The sequence below is a fragment of the Pelecanus crispus genome, chromosome 3, assembly GCF_030463565.1.
Source record: "Pelecanus crispus isolate bPelCri1 chromosome 3, bPelCri1.pri, whole genome shotgun sequence".
In the NCBI taxonomy this organism is placed as follows: Eukaryota; Metazoa; Chordata; class Aves; order Pelecaniformes; family Pelecanidae; genus Pelecanus; species Pelecanus crispus.
This window is the reverse complement of record NC_134645.1, coordinates 36,917,755-36,943,790: the sequence shown is the minus strand read 5'-3', so window position 1 is coordinate 36,943,790 and position 26,036 is coordinate 36,917,755. Positions and strand designations below refer to the sequence as shown.

General features: G+C 43.3%; 1 protein-coding gene across 6 annotated transcripts; it reads right to left on the bottom strand.

Annotated features, from left to right (window-relative positions):
- Positions 1–1,793: 1,793 nt before the first annotated feature.
- PACC1 (proton activated chloride channel 1) lies at positions 1,794–24,199 on the bottom strand. 6 transcript variants are annotated; one of them, XM_075708615.1, is made up of 8 exons: positions 24,142–24,199; positions 20,041–20,137; positions 18,165–18,383; positions 15,968–16,122; positions 14,334–14,476; positions 7,601–7,745; positions 4,346–4,450; positions 1,794–2,540 (listed from the first exon to the last, which is right to left on the bottom strand). In XM_075708615.1, the coding sequence occupies exons 1-8, from the start codon at positions 24,175–24,177 to the stop codon at positions 2,379–2,381; spliced, it is 1,062 nt and encodes a 353-aa protein (XP_075564730.1). In that variant the 5' UTR covers positions 24,178–24,199; the 3' UTR covers positions 1,794–2,378. The 6 variants fall into 6 exon arrangements, with proteins under 6 accessions (XP_075564730.1, XP_075564729.1, XP_075564732.1 ...); XM_075708614.1 differs by having other exon boundaries at positions 18,174–18,383; XM_075708617.1 differs by having other exon boundaries at positions 18,174–18,275.
- Between the last annotated feature and the right edge of the window lie 1,837 nt (positions 24,200–26,036).

Sequence of the window (26,036 nt, the reverse complement as noted above, 5' to 3'; positions counted from 1 at the left end):
TGTGGATACAGTCTTCCTCAGTTTAGTACTTTGGTGCCTTTTTTCCATAGAACAATAAACCCCCCCCAGTGTGAGAGAGAGAAAATATTTTCACCTGTCCTACAGTCTAAAGGAAATAAATTACACAGACATGGGGATTCTAATGCTTACCTTGAAGTGGTACAAAGAACAAATTACTGGCATGTGTAGTTGTTATGAGTTAAAAAAGTTACACGTATGGACATCAAGAATAAGTAACAGAAAAACACTATAGCTGTAAGAGGCCATTTCAACAAATTGTGCAACACTTGCTACTAGAATCACTCCTATAAATAGGTATGTAAAAGAAAGGTTTCTTGGCTCAAATCAGCTGGCCTGCTCTAGTTACAACATTTCCTTAGAAAACAACAAATCTGGATAGCTGAGATGTAGTGACTGAAGCTGACTACTATGGGAATTTTTTTAAAAAAAAAAAGTACATTAAATACTGCAGAAAGGACTGCATCCTTCATTTAACCACACCTCCTACTTACTGCAGAGCTGGGGCTAAGTTGTCTTCCAGCTTACCTTCTCTGACCTCATTAGCAAAAAAAAAAAAAAAAAAAAAGCAGTAGGGATGCATCAGTACCTGATCAAATTGTTGTTTTGAAATATTTTTGTAAAATCCAAGAAATAGCTGCTGTAGTATAATTTGTTAAAGGAACACTTGGGTGTTTCTTTGGCAGTGAGGAGTTAGGAAAGTTCAGTTGTCTGTCTTCCCTGTAGAGCAGGCCCTCAGCAGTGTATTTGGGAAAGCAAAGGGCTATAAGCTGACCAGGGAAGTCAGTAGAATGCTCTCCTACCAGCACAGGCTGTTATGTAGCAAAAGCAACCGGGTTTTTCTTGATACGGATGGTCTAAGTGTGTGCTTTTTATTCTTTATTTCCGCCCCTGCCCCAGGTTTCTGTCTCATTCCCCACCACACCAGCAGCTGGGGATGAAGTAACAAAAATTGTTGCCTGAATGGCACCTGTTTTTGCATCCAAATGTGGCGTTTTCCCAGAAGGGTGTGATCCAGTGAGCTCAGGCTACACTGTTCCAATTATGAACCATCTGAAGCACCAACACACGACCTGGGGAAGAGTCAAGAGCAGTAACCGCAAGTGCCAGGTAGGCTGTAACCTCCTCCTGCCCTCTCCCCTGCGCTGCCTGCAGCCACTGCTGCACTTTTGTTTTTCCTCATTACAGTGAATTGTTGCTCCCTTGTTTAAAGCTGTGTTTGGTCAATGCAGTGCCTTGATCTGCTCTGGAAATCAGCTGAAAGTAGTAAATTTTGTTCCAAAATGCTTCCTTAGAATGCAAAAAAAAAAAAAAAAAAAAGTGAGGGGTTACTTTTGATATGCTTACTACTCTATTAATGCTCTGTTAGTAGAGGGTGGAAGAAGCTCCTTTCCTTGCAACAAAGCCTCCAGAGCAAACCCACAGTGGTGCATTGCTGCCCTGTAGGCTCCACAAGTCGGAGTTAGGCATCCAGACTTATAAGGGAGAAAAAGACACCACCACTGCAGCACAGTTCGTTAGCGTGCATTCTCTATATAACAGGGAATCACATTTAAATGCCAGGCTCGTGAAAGACTATTTTTCACTCCCTTAGCAAAGACTGGGGGGAAGAGGGATGAGCAGGAGCCTGAGACAGGCTTTGAAATTGATCATCAGCTCAGATGCCCAGCTATTGAGTTGCTTGAGTTACTTTGAGCTGGACTGATCAGGAATAGATTTTTGGTTTTCGTCTTATCCTCTGCGAGTAATGCTCCTGCCTGGGCTACCTCCAGGTGGTTTCAAAGAATGTACACGGTATCTTATTTGAAGTATTTTTTTTAATATTAAAGTCACTATACTTTAAATCAAAAATGACATATAATTGAATTCCAGTGTATTTTGTTTTAACACATACTTTGGAGAGGGGAGGCCAAACTGTTTTGTTGAGTGCTTTACCTTCCACTAAACGCAGTCAAGGAAGTAACTGCGTTGTGGTAGCAGATGCAGGTCAGCTCATGCAGAAGTTAAATGGTCCCCTGTTCCAAGAAGCATTCAAACACTGTCCATTTTTTTTAGAACTTAACCACTACAGTGGTGACTTCCTGAACGTTAGTGAATTCTCTCCTTTCTCCCTGGTCCCCCATATATTGAGGTAAGCTTGTTAAATTTGGAATAGAAAAGCATGAGTTGGTTAGACCTGTCCTAGAGTTAGCTCCTTTCTGAAGTTCACAGGCCAGTTCACTAGGCTTTTCTTCCAGCTGTTGTTTTTCTGGAAGAAAACATACCTGGTTTGCATCTTTAATTGCTGTATTGCTGATCAAAGTTTATTCCAGTTATTTTCTATCCCTTCTGCTAGGAACAGTTAAAAGGCAGTCTTAGTCTCAGCTTATGTGGTTCATTACTTGACGACTCCTCTTCAGGTGTCTCTTTCGGATTTTGATCATCCACTTGACACTTAACTTAGCAAAGTCTGCTGCTTTAAAAAGAGCCAAAAAGATACCACAAAGAAGAGCAATCATGTTCCAGGGATTTGCTGTGATAATCTGAAAGAGATTAAAAATATTACTCCCCTCATCTGACTCATCATATATTATACCTATTCAATAACAAACAATTCTCTTTTTCTAACTGAAGTGTTTTACAGCATGTTCCTTTACGCTGCAAAGGTGGCCTGTTGTGCCTTCTCTGCACATCTGCCTCACGCCATGGTTTTCCGATTCCTTCCATCAGGAAGAAAACACGCTGTACTAGCTGCTAAATTCCTTTTAGACTATTTCAGGACACTGACTTGTTTAAAACTTTAGAGATACAGTTAAATTGCTAATTTTAAGGTTATAGATTAAATTTACTATATTATTTAAAGATTTACAAAAATAAGCAGTCACATTAAAGATCTTCCACAAGACAAAGCTATAAGAAGCAACTGCTGGAAAGCTTTAACAAGACAGCATTGTAATGCTAAACCAGCTTTTTGACAGCAGCAACTGTTTCTGCAGATCTACAGCAAGTATTTTCTACTTCTTTTTTTAACTACATTTGGTTCAAGAGTAGGTAAGTTTGTGTATAGTTTGCAATCCTCCTCGCACCTCTAGGCACAAGGATGACTTTTAGGATCTCAGATGAAGCGAGCAGAGCTAGACTTAGGCAGCAATGAAGTAGACACAGCTTTGGGACTCGCCACGGAGTATGCAACTCTGACAGTCAGCATGAGCATAGCATCGCTAGGTCACCACCAGAGCCAGAAGGTCTTAAGCAGGCTTTCTGTATTTGTTAAACCTCCTAAAAGCAGCAGTGCTGGCCATCAGTGCTTGTGAACTACTGCCTCTTCAGCAAGAGGAAGCGAGCACCCCCAATCCCCCGGATCGAGGGCAGCTGTCAGCTCGAAGACAGCAGAGGTGCAAACCCCTTTTGGCAGAGCGGAGCGAGAGGTGCGGGAACAGGACTGGGCTCTGGAGGCTGAGGAGGGTGCCCAGCCCTGGCACGGACACTGCAGCAGGAGTGCAAAGGACCAACCACCCAATCCTGCCCCGCATGGTTTGCACTCACGCTCTGGTTTTGGGCAAGAAAACAAAGAACGCTGCGGATTTTGCTGGTGATGGACTTTGGTTGTCAGGTAGGGTAATGTTAATGCAAAATTTTTAAACAGGTTGTCTTTGCACACCCTGCTATTCTACATTTTTCTGAGGAGGGCAAATGCATCTGACCTTCTCCCCTAAAACACTAGGAGAACAAGAGCTATCTCGCATGCTTGAAGCACACGTACCCACAGTGCACACCTGCACACCTTTCAGGCACTCCAGTGACTGATTGCAGCCTTGTCTGGCACATCATACGCCTCTGGCTGCAGCATATGGAGCTAAATTTCAAAGTGCTTTTTGTGCATTTGAATGCAGTACCCAATTCTATTCTAATAATAGATAAAAAAAATACACTAGGCTATTTTTACAATTCTGATTTAAGCCTAAGTTTCCTGCTTGTCAATTAATAAAAAAAGTCATTAAATCACTTTATCCAAGCACACTTATGTAAGCAAAAAGTTCCGACTTGACCTGAAGCTACACTTTGCTACAGCACAGGGGACACAGGCTTTTTCTTAGTTATGTGTACCTCTAGCTGCAAACAGAATGCTGAGTGTCACCAAGGCAAGGGAAAGGCATCAGATGGTCTTGACCTCTGCAGAACATGCATTACTTCATATAAAGAAGAGCCTAGACTGAAATTTCAGAAGTAACCTCACTCTTCCTCTGAATTTCTGCTTGGAGTGAGATAACAGAGGCATGTGCACACACGCACACGCACGCACAAACCATGAGCACATACAATTCAAAAAGGGACTAGCGTTACTCACGTCTTGAACAGTCTGTATAAAAGGATCTTTCCATTCGAATACCACAAAAAACAGCTGGTCACTTCTTGGTTTAGTTCTCTGGTCAATATAGTTAACCACACTAGTCTGGAGAGAGGGAAGAAAAACCCGGGCAGATTACTTTCTTCAGTGGTGTAATGAGTCTTCTGTGCAACAGCAAAGGCTTGTAAGAAGGTGAAAATAGCAGACAGTTTAGGGACTTCCAATTCAGCCTTCCCCTACCTGGAGCAATAGGCTCCCAAAATATGGAAAGGGTGGTTTCCTCCATCTGTCTCATGTTCATATTCTTTTCCTATTTCTCACTCAGTAAAACACTGCAATACCATTTTTACGCTGGTAGCCAGGGCCTTTGTTTTATTACATAGTTTTTCCCTTTCAAGGGGGGAAATTTCATTTACAAAATTAATTTACTTGGAGTAACACAGCATTTGGAGAGTTCTTATGAATGAATGCTAAATTACTTTTATTTACCAGAGAAGGACACAATGATGGCAGGAAGAGTTGTTTAGGTTGTTTTTTTTTTTTTTAAAACAGTTGTGTAATAAACTAGAAGATGCCAGCAAGTGCAGAATGAAAATGGAAGGGAAAGAAGCCTAAATGTAAACTATTAAAACCCCACTTGCCAGTACTGCCTATTAACTAGGTTACCATTTGAAACTAGCGCTGACCAGCAGAGCGCTTTAGCACAATTCCACCAGGATACAGTTTAGGATACCAGATCGATGTTACAGCCACATGAAACCATAGTCTTAAGAACCACAATCAGGAAAGTATTAAGCCATCAGGCCTCAGAAAAACATTTATCTTGTCTTGTCTTGTAACACCCCCCACCAGCCCAGAGGGGAACTACACGGGGTTTGTACACAGGCAGTAACAATGCAGTTTGCACTAACCCCCCTGCTGCTAGGGGACAATATAAACCACTAAAGAGCCATGCAGCTACCTAACAGGCAAGCACACTGGAGTTACAGCTGAACAAGTGATGGAAGGACTTCTCCCTTCTCCAACCCTCAAAGGAGTATTTACATCTTGGTGTGTGCACAAGGGAGTACTGCTGCTGTTCCTACACTAGGTTTAATACTGTACTGGAAGTAATGAATCCAGCAGTACTGTAACTTCATTTCAGGATTGTGACAGGAACTACAGCTATGAAAACAGTGATTCAGCAGACACTGTATGAGGCATGACTACTACAAAAACCTCCCATCTGCTATGGCTTAGTTTCTTTACAAATACTTAAAGATTTCTATCAGTCTTCACCATACCCCCTGCCCTTACCAGATTTTAGGCTGTGAACGTGTAGAAGCAGGAGCTAGAACATCGTATGTGTCCATTCAGAGCATATGGGAGCTTCAACACATCATGTTTTCTGGTCAAACGCCTTTGCTGGAGACTTACCCTATACTTCTACAGCTCATTTAGTTATTGCAGCATGCCATCACCCCAACTACACTCATTCAAGAAAACTGCACACCAGGAAACAAACAGTACACAAAGCTAAATGAAGGCAATGGGAAAGGAAGAACAGACAAAGTGATGACTACTGGGCTAGTTAGCAGACTAACTGTCTGCGCTATTTGACCTAATACTTGTATCCATCTTTCTGGTATGCTGTAGATCTGAAAGGCAGATGGACTTCCTTATGCGATTTGAGCAGACGTACTGTCAAACAAAGCAAGTGCAATTCATGTCAGAGCTATTTCAACTTCTACTCTATTAATAGGGATCTGAAACCCCAAATTCACATTTGTACCAATTCCTATTTCCTAGGTTTTATTTTTAAAAAAAATAAAAACCACCCCACAAAACAAGACCAAGAAAACTCCACCGCAGTGTTCACCTACCCAGATGATCAGAGAGTCGGTAACTGCTGGACTAAATGGACGTTTAGGGTCACAAAAAGCTCAGCTTTTTCTGAGTTGAGTCAGCCTTTTGTCTCTGCTTTGCGACATGTTAGAGTTGGGCACACAAAGGAGGACTTTCAAAAGTCCTACACTAGGAAGGTACCAAATGGCAAGTGATACAGAGCTGTAGGTGATGAAGGACAGACAGACAACTGCTGTTAGCGCTTACATGGCAGCAGCTGACTGATGCATCCTTTCCTCTCCTCCAAACTAAGGCATTAGTTTGGGACTTGCATGACTTTCAGGCTTTGCCTGCTGTCCTCCTCCAGCGGAGCAGGAGGGTGCCCACCTCAGTCACAGCTCTGCTCTTCCCTTAAGGCTTTGCCACGTAAGGCCCTAACTGTGGGAATTAAAGTTAGGAGAATTGAAGATTCTGCTTCATTTTAATCTCCACAAAGTACTCTTTCCAAGTGTACCATAGACTAAGAGACAGTGTTGCCTCTGAAACACATGCTCTCTGTAAACGACTGCTCTTAAAATTCTCATTTCTCATCACCAATGAGACTCTTTCTCCCCAGCCAACACTGGTAGCAAGATAACAAACTCAAAACACAGTTAGTCTCCCGTCCCTTAGTAGGAACAGAACAGGAATGAAAGTCAAACTCATTTAATCTCAAGCTAAGTTTGCATCTTCCACCTGCATATCTTCTAGTTTTAAATGATGCAAGAAGTTACTCCGTATTTCTAGGGATACTCAACAGATAAAAATCCCAAACCCAAACAAAAAGCAGACATGAGAGCGCTACAAAGGGTACAAGGCTTATGTTTACCTCTTCATCCTAACATCAGCCCTTGTGGTAACCTAAACAATACCTCTTTCCAATACTGGCTATTACTTAGACAAGTCTTTTGGCAACTGTTCCCCACCTTGAACTAAAGGTAGGTGTGTTAATATTTCTATGTCAGTCTCTTCAGACCCTTAACTCAGACTACAGCTGTCACTTGTAACACATTCAAGGCCTGGATTTTCTGGCCTCCCCCTGAGGAGATGTTTTCTCGAGACATGTCACTAGGCCATACCAACAGCCACACACATCAAAACTTTTATGCTTTTACAGAACCTCTCCATGTCAAGAAAGAGTTCAAGTAACTGTACAGCCAAAACTGCTCAGTGGCAAGTGGCGTAATAGATGCAATGAAACAAACCCCAAGCTCCTGATATTTCGCTTACTTAACCAACCCACCCACCCTTCTTCCAACTCGTATTGCTGTTTGCCCCAAGAACTGGTTCTGTTGGCCAGTTATCTTTAAAACCATGGCAGTTCTAAACTAAACTAAAAACTCTCTAAACTAAGAGGTCTCAAAAAACTCTTCCTGAGGATTTTTTTTTTACCTCTTGTTTGAATTCAACAGTCTCACTACCATCTTCTTCTTTCGTTTTCACCAAGGACATCTTGACCCAAGTTCGAAAGCCTCCGGAAAACTTCCAGCTGGAGTATGAACTTTCACAGTCCTTCATGAATTCTGCTTTTTCTGGACTAAAGGAAAAAGACCATTGCTTTACTGACCAAACTCAAAGCAGTATCTGAGCACTGTAGGCAGGAAAATGTCAGACCTAGAGGCACGTCCTAATCTATTCACAATTCCTTTTATGCTTCCGCTGCTAAAATTCAGCATACCTAAAACATTGCTAGTAGTGATGTTTTCATTAATGGTAGCACTTGCACTCGCGTTCTTAACTGTGGAAGACTTACCTGGTGCCCTACTACCCTAGAGTTCTGCCTTTCCCTAGAGATTGTTCTGCCTTACAGGGAAGCTTTGTTCTGCTCATCTGCCATCTCCGGGACAGAAAGGAGCAGAGCCAGGACCCCAGGAAACAACTTGCCACAATGCTAGGAAGCAAGAGATGGAAGGAACAGCCTAGAGGCAGGGCAGGCTGCTTCTCCCCATTTCTGGGATGCAAATAAACTGGTTGCAATGCAGACATACCTGAAATGCTTTGAAATTGACATTTACTGTATTCCCATTATTTTGGGAACACTATACCTTTGGTGTAAGGCTCCCATCTGTAGTAACATGGCTGTTTTCCCAGTATGCCATCACAGATATTTGTACCCCCAGAACAGCAGGATTGCTTTGTGCCTTTTTTAAGGTTTCCAATACCCCTCACACCGCAAGCAGTAAAGAAGCAGCTCTAAGGCATATCTGGTCTCCATCCTGTCTCTACCAACTGCACAGGACACAGTGTGTTAACACACTATTTACTCGGAGCTTCTCAGTACTGTGATTTTAGCAACTTTCATGTCATCTCTATGAAATAAGCTTGGCCCTGCAGCTGCTTTTTCAACAAGGTTTCATTTGAGATGAAGGGGTAAACCACTGTGATGAGTCATGAATCATTAAAGCACAGACTGCTGATTTTTACTGAAGACAGGATTTCAGGTTGCAGAGATATGTCAGGGTATGCCGGTCCTTGAGACAAGGGAAAGGGTTTTGACTCAGATTAAATCCATTCTCCTAGGTGAAGGGAAAGAGTATACTTTGCTCATACGGCAGAGGGTGTGCACGGCTAAGTCTATTGGGAAATTAAGGTATTTTGGTCTTTCAAAGAAAGATGCAAAGAAGTGAGGAAGAAAAGCAGAGCTGAAGAAGCAAGTTCTCATCCCAAAGAAGAGACCAATCAGGAAGCTTTGTCCTGTATCAGCACTGGGTGGATTTGGATTTTTCCTGTTGTTCTGGGTTTTTTTTCCTCCTTAGTTTTCCAAACTGGGGCTCCTTCCTACAAACTGAGATGTCTTCTCTAGAAGGCAGCAAGAGCACAGACTGATAACAAGAGTATCATACTGATGGCTACGCTGTACTACACTGCCTGCTCAGGCTTAACAGATGAAAATGCACATGATCATAGGAAAGCAAAACTTACAGAATCATAGAATCGTTTAGGTTGGAAAAGACCTTTAAGATCATCCAGTCCAACCATTAACCTAACATTACCAAGTCCACACTAAACCAATTAAGGGTAGACTAGACTAAACCATGTCCCAAAGTGCCACATCTACCTGTTTTTTGAACGCTTCCAGGGATGGTGACTCCACCACCTCTCTGGGCAGCCTGTTCCAATGCTTGACTACCCTTTCCATGAAGAAATGTTTCCTAATATCCAATCTAAACCTCCCCTGGCGCAGCTTGAGCCTGTTTCCTCTCGTCCTATCGCTAACTACTGGGGAGAATTTAGAACTTAGCAAAGCCATTGCTCTCAAGTCAGGGCTTCAGGTGATGGGCTCAAACACAGAACTCCATTGTGCATACAAACATAAAGGAGAAGCGTTTCTGGAAAGAAAAACTAATACACTTTGCTACCCATCAAGACAGATGATATTCCAAGAGTGTTTTAGCAGGTTAGGAATATCGTTATGGATGTGTGACATTAGCTGCTTGTTTAGTGATCCCAACAGGATGGCAGTGCACCTCTCTAACCCTCACAAGGAAGACATGAGCAAGGCATCAGAACAAAGCCCACTGCCTGACTGCTCCTCACCATACAAACCAATGACATAGGGAGACCTAATCTGACAATGATTTCTTCCCTCTTCAGTTAAGTGGGTACAGCAGCAGCTGACGGGACAGTATGGAAGAGCAGGGTGCTTTGCCACTCAGAGGAACATACATAATTAGCACTCTGCCAGCCAGTCATATGCCTAATGCATGACTAAATACAGCATCCTAGAAAAGGTTTCCAAACCAACATGGAAAATTGAGGCAGGAAGTTATGACACAGAACTGAATGTTACAGCCACAACTTACATGGTAAGCAGGCAGCAGCAGTATACTTTGCCTTCAACAGTAATTGTAGGCTTGAAAAAGAAAGATTAATAGTATCTTAGGAGAAGCTGTGGAGAAGTGATCTGAGAAGGCATCTCCTTGCCTGTGCCCATAATCCAGACCACTGCCACAGTCAGGAAATAAAAGCCGGGGGAGGGAGCGGAGCAGAGGGGCACAAGCTTTGCACAAATGATAGCAGAGGGCAAATAATGCAGCTTAAAAACCACACACAACTAAGTGAACACAAGACAGCCAAGGGATTTTAATCCAAAAAACAATTCTCCAGGCAATTTCTTTTAATTCCCTCATCACCCCAAAGACAGACAACCTGCAACAGCTGCACAATTTTTTTTTTTTTTCTTTTCTGTTCAGCAAGTTCTTCAACCTATGACACTGTCCTTTAGATGTATGGTAAGATTCCTGGAATACTCTGCACCAGGCTCTCCCAAGATATTAATGGCACCTCAAGACCATACAAAAATTCCTACATCACAGCAGAGAAAGAGAAGTGCAAGATGCTGCTGTCTCACTTGGGTGAACCACAAAGCCCTCGTCTGCCCTCAGCCAATGCGCTCCGACAGTTCAAACAACCAGCAGAGAGGCCATTGCCCTAGCGCAGAGTGATCAACATCAGACCATGAGAGACTGTATTTGTTCCAGCTGCAGGAGCTGCTAACCTAATTCTGCACTGGGCTCTAGCTCTGCAGTGGATCCTTCTAACACCGATCTCTATGGACCAACCCACAAGAGCCAGAGACAGCTTAGGACGTCCCACCAGCAGATGCCAATGCAACAGCAAGAGCCAAAACCACAGATGGGCCAAACCCCATTTGTGTTTATTGCTTTTGCTTTCCCCTAGACTGGGAAACTCTCAGATAGCCATGGGATCTAAAATAAAGGGTCAGATGGTGTGGTACCAAAAGTCTTGACCGTTCTATGTTATAATTTATTTCTCTGCATGCAGCAATCCAGACCAGAGACATGAACATGGAGCTCTGTTTAGACCCTTAAATAATCTCTGACCTGTTTGGACTGGTATTCATCATCTCACAGGACCATAAATTACTTTACATGCTACACTAACAATAGTTTGTCAGTAATATGTTCAGAGGATTTTCTCCTTAAACCCATGTATTATTCTAATGACAGTTCAGGAAAGGAACTTGTATTTTTAGCTACACTTTTTTGGTAATTTGCAAGGGTTTCATTATTTCCTTCCCTCCAATTAATATGGTACAGACAGCAGCTGCCACTGTCTTAAAAAAAAAAAAAAAAAGAGCCAGTGCAGTATCCCTGCAACTCACAGGCCAACAATAGCACACAGTTCAGCAGTGTTCTGTGAAGACCAGAACAAAACTAGCAAGCAGTGCCAGTTTCATGTAGTCTGTCGATCCAATTTTAACAGAAGAGCTGCAGAGAATAAAACCCTTGACAGAAACAACTAGACCTTACTCAAGTCCTCAGCACTTGCTATGCCTCAAAAAACCCTTACAGACACCAGTCTGTAGATGCCATTTCTATTATTGCTTATGGCTGATGCTTGCAGCAGCCTTCACCAATATCATTATTGGTATTTAAAGCAAAAGTGAGCTGCACATAACACTGTCTACACAGAAACCATGGTGTAGATACAGCAGAACTCTTCTCACCAATTTCAAGGGGGTTTGGATTGTGATTTAAGATGATGGAATACCCTACACATGTATTTTACAGCAGCCTGCCTAAGCTGTTTGCAGCTGTGGCAAAAAAAGGTAAAGGTAATTATGATCTCTCATGAGCTTTAGCATGTATCTCAGCATCTTTGATAACACTTTACATGAATGGCTGGACACAGTGCTAATAGTATGCTCCCATAACCAGTAAGTGAGACACTGTCAGGAAAATTATTTAACAGCAGCCAGTAATTGAAGTTTTTAGAGGCCGTATGGAAGGACACACAACAGTTTCTACAGATATCTTAGTCCAGACTTCCCATTGGCTAAATTTAGCATCTGCTGATGAACCAGAAATAATTTCTATTTTCTCTTCTGCTGGAAGTTGGGACAGAACGAGTACATTCCACATATGCACGCAGTTTCACATGCAATTCATAGTCAGGAGAAAATGTAAACTTTCAACCTGCCCTGAGCCAGTCCAGTTCATGCCCTGAGACACCAGGACAGCAATACACAATACTGAGCAAGACAAGCCATACAATTTGTACCAAGCTTTGGAGGATGCTATAAGAGAGACACTACTGGCCTCCTGCACACAACTGGTTCTGTTACTGTATTTCACATAGACATGCAGATCATTTACTACTAAGTTTAAAGGCCTATATACCTTTGCCAATTTTACCATTATCTGGGTTAGTTCAAAAGCAGTTTTAACTCGCATTCCTGCCACCTGCTGCAAATGGGCAGAAAGGATGCATCCCCAAACAGACACCACCATTTCCTACCTTTTCACTTTGCTCCAAACGTCACCCCGGCTCAGCCTTCACTTTCCCAGCTTCAGTTCTGGTGCCTTCCAACAGGAAGACAAGGCAGCTTCTCTAAGAACAAAGCGACACTTCCCCATCTCTTTGGGTATCAATTCTGCCATCTAACCGGTTTGACCTAGCAAACCTGGAGGCAGGAGGCTGCGATCCTGGTTTCTCCCAGGCAGCTTACAGATGATTCTTACCGATTCAGCTACACTGGCACAAACACAGCCTTGAAGCTAGGACCTTTACAATACTTCTTACTGCTGGTTTGTACATGTAGCCTGCCTCTGCACAACATGTGGCACAAGCATCTGGGACAGCAGCATGCAGACTTGCAGCTTGCTTGCAGAAATACTGCCAACTTAAGTAGAACATACATGTTTTAACTTGGGGAAGAAACAGCTCTTTAAAATGGCTTATTTGCAAATTGATACAATGAGCACAGAAGTGTGCCTTCCAAGACTTGAGTATGCATAGACCAAGTTGCATCTTGGTAAGCAGAGCCAGGAACCAGACGCAACACAACCATGCCTTCTGCTCTGTGTTTCACAAGGGGTGGTCTCAGACAGTGCTTGTGTCTTACACTATAGAAACAGCTGTGCACCTTGCTGGAATCGCTCCCACTATACATACCGCTTAACTGTAGTACAAGCCACAAAACCAGAAAAAACAACACAGAAGGAACAAGTAGCACCTCCTACATCACTACTCTTAACTGGTATTTTCTCACCCTAAAATATCAATGTTTAAAATACCTGGAACATTAGCATTTTATAAGGTGTTTTAGTACAGTTACAGAAAGTACTTAATGACTTAAGATCTCTCCTTCACTGAAGTAGAAATGCTTTGTAAAAAGCAGATTCATATAATTGGTCTTTGGCCACCCAGAGATACTGTGACTGAACACATGCAGTCTTTACTCCACCTGAAGAGCACCAGTATTATCACGTCCAAGCCTCCAAGAATGCTTTGTTATGATAAAATCTGTTACTTCCCTTCCCCTCCCTCACCTGATTTTGTTCTGCATATGGCCTTTGTCCCCTGTCCCTTTTTCACTGAGCATCTCACTATTACCAAATTAAGGCATTCTATTAGGTCTCATTGTGAGTAACCTCTCTTCTCTAGCTTTTAATCTGGATCACAGAGAGAAGAACAGAACTTGAATTTAAATTAAAGCAAAAATTAAACAGTTAAGTATGAAATTTATTCTCACAAGGTGGGAAAAAGTGTGAAAGAAAGTTCAAGACAGGATTAATTCCACTCCTGTTAAAATCAGAAGGTTGATCAGTCACTCCAGTGGCACCAATATCAAACCAATATGAAGCGATTTTGAAAACCCCACCCGTGAAATTACATCTACCTGTAGAAACTTACATAAAGCTAGTAATACAAAGAAATATAGTTAATATTTCAACGAAATCACAACAAATCAATCTAGGGATCTGATCTTTACAGTAACTGCTCTTAAAAAAAAAAAAAAGTGCAAAAACATTAGTGCGCTCAGTGCACTTCCTGAGCATACTGCTCAGAACAGCACACTTCCTGATCACCCACAGCAGCAGACAACAGTAAGCCAGCACAAACTTCAAACTTTTAGAAAGTGCAGCAACAAATGGCTGAAGCATACCTGAAGGGCAGTTTTTTGTCACTGAAAAGTCCTCAATTCATTTTCTAAAACGTAAGACTAGTAACCTAAGACATGAAAGAGCATCGACGTAACCCAAACATTAAAATAAATAAATAAATAAAAGTCTGTCTTATTTTTCTACTAAAAAAGCCCTGCTTTCACTAGTATGCTGTAGCAAGTTCAATGCACTTACAGGCTCATCCTTTTACATACCTATTGATGAACTCTTGGAAAGAAGAAAACAGAAGGTAGTCAATGGCACTAAAATCTTGGTCTGTTCCATTTAAATGAAACTGCAAAAACACCAGTTCCTTTTTCTTCACGTCACGAGGGCCTTGAACAACCAAAGCATACTTCTGTAAGCAAACAGAGAGATGGAAAGAGTAGCAAAGGAATCCTCATTTCCTGTTCATGAATTTGCCATCTGTCACTAATACTCTATAGAAATCTAATACACACCGAGATTTTCTTGGCTGCTACTAAGCATATGTCTATTAAAATACCTAACAAGAATGCCAACTGAATCCCTCCTTTTAGTTTAAAAATTAAGTCTTTACATCAAGATTTAGCGTTTTTCTAAGAAATCTGTTTCAGTTCTATCATAGTCCTTTGGGTTCATGTGGAATTACCAGTCAATGCCCTGCAAGCTCCATTCTGCAGAGAGACAATCAAAACTGTTTTGAGCATTAAAGTCTAGAAACTTTCAGCTCTTGACACAAAACACGTTAACGTGGAGCCTGATGTAGAGAACATCAGGTTTCTCCCTGAGAAACAGCCGCCAGCACCTCAAGTAAGCTGTCAACAAGAAAAAAAAAAACAAAAAACAAACAAAAAACCCACAACAAAAAATGCTAGCAGGCAGAATACAATTTAAAGTGCAGGCATTGTATCGAACAGCAAGCTGCTGCTTGCAAAAGGACTCAGCCAATGGTTCAGTGGTCTCTGCCTCAGTGCCTCTCCATTCCACTGCAGGACTAGAGCCTATTGGATCAGCAAGCTTCAAAATGAATCTACCACGCAGCATAAAATGCAGGTTCTTAGTTTGTTAAAATATGCAAAAAGAGAATACTAGTGGCAGAAATTAAATTAGACTTGCACCTAGAATATAAGTTTCAAATACACTAAGGAGCTGCTTCCCAGAAAGAAATGGTGACTAGACAAAAGGCAAAACACGAAGAGGAAAAAGTTGACCAAACAGGTACCGAGATTGTTTGTTTGCTCACGTTTAGTTTCCTTAAAAACAATCTCAGCAATCACTTTCGATACAAATGACCATATTTAATACTTTCTTTTTTGAACATTTATTTTTACAGAAGCTAGATTCCCTGCATTTTTAAGGGCAATTTAAGACAATGACTCAATGTACCCATCTTATTGGCTCACAGCATTTCAGTGTAATGAAATGCCTGGTGCCCAGTTAAGATTTTTCCCAGTGTGACAAAAATAGTATGTCATTCCCAGCAAACATACAAAAAGAGATAAGCTATCCTGCTTTAATGAAATAACTGCTACTGCTTTCAATCAAAGCTAGATTTACTATATCAAGAGGCAAGCTTGCCAGTTCATTTAGGACAGGAATGAAGCAAGAGTTTCGTTGTGAAAAATTACTTATTCTGTCCCATTCAGGTCTTCATGCTGCACATACCCACATGACAGCTCATCATCTGTAACACGTACACACACTGAATGGGGTCTTTTACGTTTCTGAAAACAAAAGGGCAGATGGCTTGAAAAAAACTAGAAGCAAGCATTTTTTTGCAGCACGAAGTAAGTATTTTTACTTTCAAATACCATTACGAGCAGAAAACCCCCACTGAATAAGCTTTGTCCTGTTATATTATTATTACCATAGTTTGATTAGTAAAAGGATCTGTGTAGTTGATTCTCTGAGTGGTGCATTCAATGTCTCCTGGCTGACCTGGATTTATCAGAGGCGGAATATGATCATAGTAATGATGCTTGCAGCTCAGCAGCCGAGCCTTGCCTGGGTAAAAGGCAATACCTGTTTGGGGAGAAAAAACATTGGAGAGCTGATTTCCTTCCCAACTACACAGATTTTCATTCTGGGATTTAGTCTCACAGGATACTGAGCTATCCTCAAGATCCAGCAAAACAACCAAATTAAACCACGTGCTTCAGCATTTTTCTGGAGCAGGACAACAGTGGCAGCTGCATCAGGACAGAACCCCTGTGATGCACTGAAAAAAATCAGGGTTCATGTTCTGTTATGACGATTCAAGGTTCACAGAAGCTACTGAGTTTCCCCAGTCTTCCCACAAGCCAGCAGCTAATACAGCAGTCCCCCTGGCCCAAAACGAATGTGTAAAGTAAGTTAGGAGACTACTTTAGTCAAACGGGACACGTAGCGCTTCAGCATGTACACGTTTTAAGATATTATCATTTAACATGTCAAATTTTAATTGGAAATAATGTATGTACAGATCAAAGATCACTGGCTGATCTAATAAAAGTGAAAAGACGCTCTTCAGAACATGTAGCATCTTCTGTTCGCTGAACACAATGTCACAATAAAAATCAAAGCCATCGAACAAGTACTAACTGTTACCACCCCTTATTACTTATATCACTAGGTAAGCAGGCTACTACTTCACCTGTATGGAAATTCATATATACGATAAATCTATGGTTTCAGACCAACAGCATGCATTAAAAAAAACCTCAGTCACCTCAGTTGTCGAAGGCTAGCAAAATAAAAGGCCCAAAACCCAAAATGCTGTTATGCCACATATGCAACATTTAGTATTGGAAACAAGCTTGCTTGAAGATAATCTAGACCAACTACCAAAAAAAGTATGATTTGTTAGATAGGATTAACTCACACAACTGAGATGACCTGTCCACCAAAATGAGAGATGTCAAAGCAGTCATCATATACCGGTCTAAAAATGCTTTATCCCTTTCTTCGGTGCTCCATGCTTGCAACTTGCCATCTCATCACTTTAACAAAGCAATGAAGTAAAGGGCTACGTTAATTTAGGTTCTCTGATCTGGCATGGATCCCCACCAATACTTTTGGATTTATATATATGTTGCTCTGCTTCTTTAAATTATATTTTCTTCCTATTGCTGTATGAAAAGCTCACATGGGAAAAAAAAAGGAGGGGGGGAGAAAGCCTGCTCTTACAGTCAGAGCCATACAGTCCAAATGCAAGGACCTACTTACAGTGTTGAGCCTAACTGACCATACAGAAAAACAACTACAGGAATATGGCAACAACTTGAAACGCTCACATTTCAGCCACAATTACTGGAGTAGTTACTTGTAAAATGTGGTAACACTTCAAACAGAAGTGGTTTTTTTAAATTGGAAACTGACCTATGACTGTTTGAGTTGCATTTGCTACCGCAGGTCTATTTATGAATGGTTACTGGATAATTTAAAAAAATAACGATGACAGAACTCACTATTCAAAAATGCTTCTGTGGCATAATTCCTCCTGCAAACTGCAACACAGTTTTCTGGTGCCACACTGCATTTTTATGTCAACATTGTTCCCTGCAGTCACATCACATTTTCATTGCCTACTGATGTAATGCCAAGTTGTAAACAATGCAGAACAGAAGCAGAAAGTGGCATTGTGGTTATTTTGTGGTTGGTTTGAGAAATTCACCTTCTTTACTGTCAACAGCATCTCACTGTCCAGTGCAGCACTGAGGTCCTGATACACATCCCTGTTTGAACAATATAGTTTTGGGAATATTTCCGTAAGGAATTATCTTCTTTTCCTATAGGAGGACTCATTCTAGAGTCTGCAAACACTTCTTATCTACCAAACGTTGCATCATGCTCCGCAGCTACTGTCATTCATGTTAACGGCATGAAAACCCCTAAAACGTCCCCCAGATTTGTCCTACAATATTAGCCTTTCTATGCAAAGTTAACACAACATAGATTAGAAAAGAGGAAGTGAAAGACCTGGGTCAAAGCGTTATATGCACTCTGGGTGCTGGAGAATCAACACCAAAAATGTAAAACAATCCAAGATAAATGTGAACAACAACTTAACGCATTTTGTTTGTTACCAGTCTTACCAGGTGCATCGTACAAAGACACCTCCTTGTAAGAGACAGACATCACTGGGTGCTTGAGCTTCTCCCTGAAGTCACTGATGGTTTGGTAGACAAGGAACACCGCTACAGCCATGAGCAGCAGATAAATAAACAGGAGAATTACTGAAAAAACATTCTTTAGGCAGGTCTTGCTGAAACGCAAAGAAGGGGCAGTGGTACCCAGTTCACTATCTGGAACCAAACAGAATATGGATTAGGACTTTAAAATACAGATCTTCGGGCTGAATTCATGCAGTGTTCATTCAAAGATCAATCCCTTGAGAGGAAAGTAAGCCTCAAACTCAGTTTGATTTAAAAAAAAAAAAAACAACCCACAACTATTGCTGGTTTTGATGATCACTCAGACAGATGCTTCCTTCTCAAGCATGAGGCATAATCATCCAAAGATTGTACCTCTTTTTCACATGTTGAATTTGGAACTCTGCTTAAGGACATGGCAGGCAGAAAACAAGGCTTAGTTTCAAGAAGGACAACTCGGAAACAAAGTTCAAAGTTGATAAGAAAAAAAGTCTGTTGATGGTCAATCTTTCCTCCTGGAAAAAAAACCAACTCCTTTCCCCCTTCCCAGTCTGAACTGAGCCTTACATACTCAGCATATGCATCAGCAGAGAGATTTAATATTCTAATGCTCTTACACATCTATCTGCATTGCATCCCCACCACGGCACAAGTCACTAGATATTTGTTACCCTCTCATTTTTGGACTCTAGTTCATAACTCCTTCTGCATACTACATAAAGTTTCACAAAAGGATTCTTCCAATTGCAGCTAGAAAAAGACCAACCCAATTCTCTCACAGTCTCCTTGCCTTCCAAGCTTATTCTCTGAAGATCTTCACACTTGTCTCACTTGCACACAGACACTGCCTTCCCCATACTCCTCATGTTCACCATTTCTTTTGGCAATACTTGTAAGAAAAAAGTACATGTACTCTTCATGTACATGATGCTACACATCATGTTTTGATCGTGAGCGATATATAGCTGAACACACAAAAGGAGCATTGAAACCCAACATATGAAAGGAGGTAAGTCGGCATATTTTACGCTGACTTTTCTTGTGTGCTGTAATCTAGTGAGTCAGGCCCTCTCAGGCCATGCCACACACTGCCTTTCAACTATAACAGCATGGTTTGGTGTTTGTTCCTCACCACAGCAAACACTAGCCTTTTAGTAAATCGTACTGAACACATAACCTCTCACAAAAGTCCATGGTCACATACATCTTCCCAAGTTCATTGCCAGGAGACGGCACACAAGGAAATTAGGACATTAATATGCATAAAATTGCACTATTGAAACAAGTATGTCTTGAACAGCTGCAAAGCATTTAGGGGATACTCATTTCAGGTTGGCTTACCTTAATGCCTACATTTGAGCTGCAATAAGCCCATGTAACACTGCCCCACACGCTCCAGAAGCGGGTCCAAACACTCTAACTAAAATCTGTTTAAAAGCACATCTGTTCAATACTGCACCTTGCTCATGTAAATCTGGCACAGACTTTTGCTTGCAATCCACTGCCATCACAGAGACTGCAACTCAAGTAAGATACAGTGTAAAGGAAGATGACATACTAAGCTATCTCAGAACCAGATGTGCTGAATCTTCTTTGAAAGAGCACAGCTCATGACCAAGAAATGTTCTCATCTCAATCCCTGGAAAAACTCCTTGGCTTTCCATCAGCACTTTTTCCCCAAAAGAAGTAACTTAGTGGGTTTTTTTGCTTTCAGAAGTGCAATTTAAAAAAAAAAAAAACACTGAACCCACACACAGAAGCAGCTTATCAGGCACTTAAAATTGCTAATTTCTGGGTCAATAGTTCTCACCTGGTAAAATAACAGAGCTGGCATCTTCATGAACATCCATCTCTCCTTCTCTCTCATCTGTTGGGTTTTCAGATACTCGCTCCACATCTTCACTCAGCTGTGTAGTTAAAACAGTGGTTCAATTTCCAAACATGCTCTCAACTTGCAATTGCTGGAATTTCTATGGTACAAATAAAAGAGGCTCCAGCTAACCAAACGCACAAAAACGTGCCCCCAGTCCAAGAGCACCCAACATCTGTTCCACTTGTTCACAAGAGCCGCATTTATGTAGAGACCTACAGCTAAAAATTAAGTGACTTGCATGCTGCAAAGAGAAAGACGGAACATTAAATTTAACCTACTTCTACCCTGCTGCTTCAACAATAACATCACCTTTTCTTTCAAGATCAAAGTAATTGTTTCCCTTCAGCTCACTTTAAACCCCCAATTATGGCAATGCCCTCTGAAATAAGTAGGAACTTCGATCTATCACTCAAGAACATATTTTTAGGCATGAACAAACCACAGCACATACCAGCAAACAGAGCATTAGCACTTCTTAATAAAGAGGTGCGTAAAGAGCGAATTGCATTTTGACAGGTATTAGGGCAAGTAACTCAAATGCAGTCTCAGCCACATAGGTAGGTGGGTCATTACAAGACAACAGTCAAACATCCCTACGTTTCTGGTACTTATTTGAGCTCACTGTACATATTATTATATATTAGTGGTTATGCAACTAATTAGTTTTCCAGTGTTTCTAAAACAGCAACAGAGACCAGATGTTTTCTTGTTTTGCTATTCACAGTTCTGCGCCCAAACTGCCAAACACTTCCGTCAACGTCGGAAGCTTGTCACATCAGCTAGGCATCACAAGTGACCATGAAGCACGAAACTTTTTATATATATATATGTATGTAAAGTGTCTCCTGTATGTCTTCCAAATTTCTTTCATGGCAGGGAATGACATACAAATTACAGCAAGGCAAAGTAAGGCATAAGCTTACAGCATATCATGTGTCGCACAGTAACTGTCCAAGCTAAACACTCAGCATCACCTACCTAATTAGGTAAGGGAGATTAGCTTTGTTCTTGTTTCAAGGAAAATGGGTGCACAATTAACACAGGAGCCATACTGAATGCTATTAAATTTTACACCCCCAACTTACTCAACAGTAATGTGCAGGTATCCATAAGGAAGTGCTTTTCTTTCACCCAACTTTAATTCAGTATTAAAATGATCATCATTATACCATTAACAGATCATCATTTGCACTTATTAGGGAAGAGTCCACTCATTTTACATCTTCAAAGTCTGATGTAAAGTCTCCATCACCTCCTGCCATATTTTTGTATTCATTTCCACCACGCAGAGCAAGTTGAAAGCAGTTACCCGGTTCTTTTTAAATGCCTTTGCACATAAATGAAGCATGATTTCCCACGGTGTGAGGCATGGAGCAAACAGGTAACTAATAGACTAAACTCATCTCATTTGCAGGAAACTTACCAAGCAAAGATACTTTTTTTCAATTATCTTCATAAAATAACGGAAAATTAAGACTCTGCTCCTTTCTGTAGAACCACGCCAGTTCTACTTGTTTACCTGACCCAAAAGAAGCTATTCTGACACAGGAAGAATATTCACTGATGCTCTTGTACTGTTTACGCTAAATCAGCTAAGAAGTCAGTTCAAATTATACTCAGGCAAATTCCTTATACCAGAGCTAATCCAAAAAGTTTAATGTAAGTTACAAAGTCACTGCAGTTTCTCAGCTGACTCCTACACCTCTCTGGTTCAGCCATGGTTCCACTGGTACAGACACCTCATTGACTGAGATTGCGTACAGAGGGTAAGCAAATTCTATTCCGGATAGCACGGAGATCCCAACACAAGTTTAAATAAGAACACAATATGCAATATTTCTCATCCTCTCAAGAGGACCTACAGCAGTTCTTCAACATGTAGGAGAAGAAAAACTCAGAAATTGTAACCTTTCAGCATTCCTTAGAAACAAAACAAAAAACCTAACAATATGTGACTATGTTTTCTTACCTGCTCGCAAGGCAGACAGTTTCATAAGCTCTTCACATGGAAAACCAGTGAAAGACAGCTAGTCAAAAGCAGGAGTGCTAACATTGCCTCAGGTGCAGTGAGTAGGTTGAGCTAATGTGTCAGACCCCCTAGAAACAACTAATTTCACTGCAAATCTTGAACACCTGACTTGACAAGAGGTGAAGCTGCATAAAACCTCTGAGGCCACCAAGAGCCTAGCACTGTTCATGGCTCAGCCACTGCATTCTGAGCGTACAGCACGCAGCACAGTGTCTCTACAAGGCACAGCAGCACAGTCCTACAAACCCAACAACTCATAGATGTACTGACTAAGTCCTAAGTGACTAAGTCTTCTAATGACTGGGAAACCAGCACAACATGACAGCTGATGCTAGTTTCTCCACACTTGACAGAATTCCCAAGTCAAGGCAACTTGGCAACGGTGAACCTGGCATACACCAACAGTGTTCGCCTATGCAGACCGGCTCCTCCTACATCTTATTTTTGATAAAGAGGTGAAGCATGATGTGAGTGCAGAAGGAACACAAACTTGCAGGGCAACTAAGCTTGCAATAGGATGCAGAGATAGCATAGGATGTCAAGAGCAGGAAGGACATGAAACAGACCTTTGTTCAGCATTCCTCTGGGCTCTGCATGTGCAGCTGAGTGAGAAACAACTGCAGGAGCCTGCTCATGACCTGGCAGCTCCTTTTCAGTCCTACACACAGAAAGGCACTGGACAAACAGAAGCTCAGAAAAGGCAGTGTCAGACATTTCAGCATCCCTGCTAGGGGCAGGAGCATCACAGACTGCCCCAGGTGCCAGAGGTGGGATGGAAATGCCGCCGGTGCACTTACATACTATCTAGACTCATGCTGCGGAGTTTGGGACAATCCCCAGCATAAAGAGCAGTGTCAGCAGTGGCTGACGCACAAGACAGAAAGGTAACGTGCATGGTCCAGTCCACACTTCAGGCATCAATGCGACTTCATTAACTGTCTCAAGTACCTCCCTCTTACACGAGTTAATTTCATCCTGATAATCATGGGATAAAACCTTCCTAACTGGATAAAACCCTCTTAAATAAAAGGAGAACTTGTCCATGCAGGCCTTTTGCTGGTCCACTGATTCATCACCTTCCAATGCCTTCTAGCCTGGCATAAAAACCAGAAGCTGAGACTAAACAGGCAGTACTAAACTAAATCAGAACGTATTAAAACAGAGCCCCAAACTACCCATCACATGCTGAGGATGGCAAACATCTGCGTTCCTTTCGCCTGCAAGACGCAAACAAAAGTGACCTGCCTCAAGTCTCCACGGCTGCTGAGCTTGGCGCAAATAGCTCGTATCTCTAGTACGAGAGATAGGAAGGAGCAAGGAATTCCGGGTGCTGGAGCCTGTACATTGATATGCAAACCAGGCGCTGCCTCGGGCTCTTGGCAGGGCGATAATGCGGCCTTCAGTTCCCGATGCCAGAGCGCCGGTACCGCAGCCGCTTCTCACGCCCGAGAGAGCAGCCCCTCGTTACGAAAGCCCCGGCTACACAGCTCACCGGCCAGCCTGTACCGAGCTCATACAACTCCAAGCACTGCTGCCGATTACTTTAATCACTTTTAAAGCTAAACCATGAAACTACGCGCACCCAAAACACCCGTTTCTTTCCGGCGAGCGCAGAGGCAAGCGGACACCCCAGTCACCCGGCAGGAAGGAGGAAGGCTGGGGGCAGCAGCGCGCAGGTGAAGGCACGCAGCCTCACGGCGGCACCCGCCCGGCTCGCCCAGATGCTGGCGGGCCAGGAGGGGCCAGTTAAGCCGCCGAGGGCTCCGTGCGGCCGGCGAGCCGCCTCGCCAGGCCCCCCCCCCCCCGCCCCCCGGCAGCGACGCGGCCAGCCCTGCCGAGCCGCAGAGCCAGAGACCGGAGCCGAACTGAGCTCACGGCGTGATCGTAGAGTGTAACCGCTTGGCAAGCGGCAAGCCCCGGCTCGGGCATCGCCGCCCGGGAGGCTGCCCCGGCCCCTCCCGGCCAGCCGGGGCCCCCCGCCCGCTAGCCCTGCCCCGGCCCCCCCGTACCTCCTGGTAGGATGCGGAGACCTCCGGTCTTAGCATGGCATCGGCGGGGGGCGGGGGCCGGGAGGCAGCCCAGCCGCACCCCACGGGACGGCGACACGGCGGCCGGGCTGAGCCGAGCCGCCCTGCCCGGGCAGGGCCACGCAGGCGCCGGGACCCCCGGTCCGTCCCCCCGCCCGCCCGCCGGCTGCTTCCCGCCCCGGCGCCCCGGCCTCGCCGCAGCGGCGCAGGGGCTGCTGGGAGACGTAGTCCGGCGCGAGCCGCTGTAACGGCCGCCGGGCGCCCGTTGGTGGCGGGCGGCGGGCAGCGGCTAGCGGCTGAGCTCGGGCCTCGCCTCAGCGGCGGGGGCAGCGCCGAGGCCCTCGGCGTGCCGGGGTCGCCGGCAGCCGCTCCGGCCATAACCACCCTTCGTTTTCCGCGTCCAGGCTGTAGGGGATGAAGCGGGGATGAAGCTTTGAAACGCACCAGATGCTCCAAGGCTTGCGACGCCATCGAGGAGCCGGGTCTTGTGTCAGCTTCCAGAGCTGGCTTAGCCATTTCTGCCGAGCACTCTTGCCATAGGCAGCGTGAAGTCGCCAAATGCAGCGCGGTTGCTCGTCGCACGCATTAAGCAGGTTTTTTATAAGGTTTATAGGAACGTTTCACTCTACTGAAAACACAGAGTAGTGACAGGGAGATGAGAGTCTTTTCTACACCGCACAGCTCATCGCACAACCTCTCCTATGCAAGAATGAACTAGATTGGAAAAACAATTTAAAACAATTTTGCCAGCTCTCCCCAAGATGTACACTGTATTTTTTTTTTTCATTACTTTTATTTTTTGCTGCTCAAGGCTGCTAGCAGAACACCAAAACAACAGACTCGCTTGGGGGCCAGACAAAACTTCTGCAGGGCTCCCACGAAGACCCACCCACGCTGTGCTGGCAGAGGAGCGGCAGCAATGGGGTGACGATAAAAGCCAAAACCACGTAAGAGCTGACTCATGAGCCATCCGTCCACAAATACCTACACAGCTATTTTTCTTCCCCAGCATGGAAGTTAATGTTTAATCATCAAGAAAATGCATGCACATTTCTTGCATTGAGACGCAACGCTGTAGCCGAGTCCCTGCTCAGTAGATCATTTCCCTATGCCTAAGACCCACACCTAGTCAGCTAATAACCGAGGTTTGAAGTCCTTTGACAACAACAATCCTAATATACAGCTTCTTCTTTCAGAAAGAAAATATTTTAGTTCTTGCTATTCATTTCTCAGATGTCTGTGGTTCAATGGCAGGCTCTAACACACGCCCCAAATCAATAACACTTCAGATGTTAGCTAGTGTTCAGCACTTGCAGACCTCCCCTGGGGGTCTAATAAACACTAATAATACACTAATAAATAAGTATTTCAGAATAAAAGGTAAATCTATAATGTGACATGAACCAAACTGACAAATGAGACTTTTGGGTGTTTCCCAGCGGCACAGGGCTCTGCGACAAGCCATGCAGGTTATTTGCAGGCAGAGTAACCAGGCAAACGCCAGAGCTCTTTTTTGCGCGTAACGGGAGCATTCAGGAGCTGTTTTGTCCAAAGCCTTACTAAAGGTCTCTTTTCTGCTTGACATTTCATACCTATCTCGTGGTGTGTGGAGTCAGCAAATGGACGTGATGGACAGCCAGGGTGGGAGGCCCGTTCTGAAGCCCAGCTGTTGTTTAGGCAGCGCAGGCGAACTTCACTGCTTAAGGAAAATCGCAGTAACAACCTTGTAAACCTTGACCCTAACAGGACCGATGCTCAGCTTGCCGCACCAGGTAACAGCCTGCAGCAAGCAGTCAGCTCCCAGACGGCCACGGCGACTCGCTTTCCCCACGCCCTGGCTCTGCAGGCTGGGCCCAGCTCCTCACACGGGGATGTGG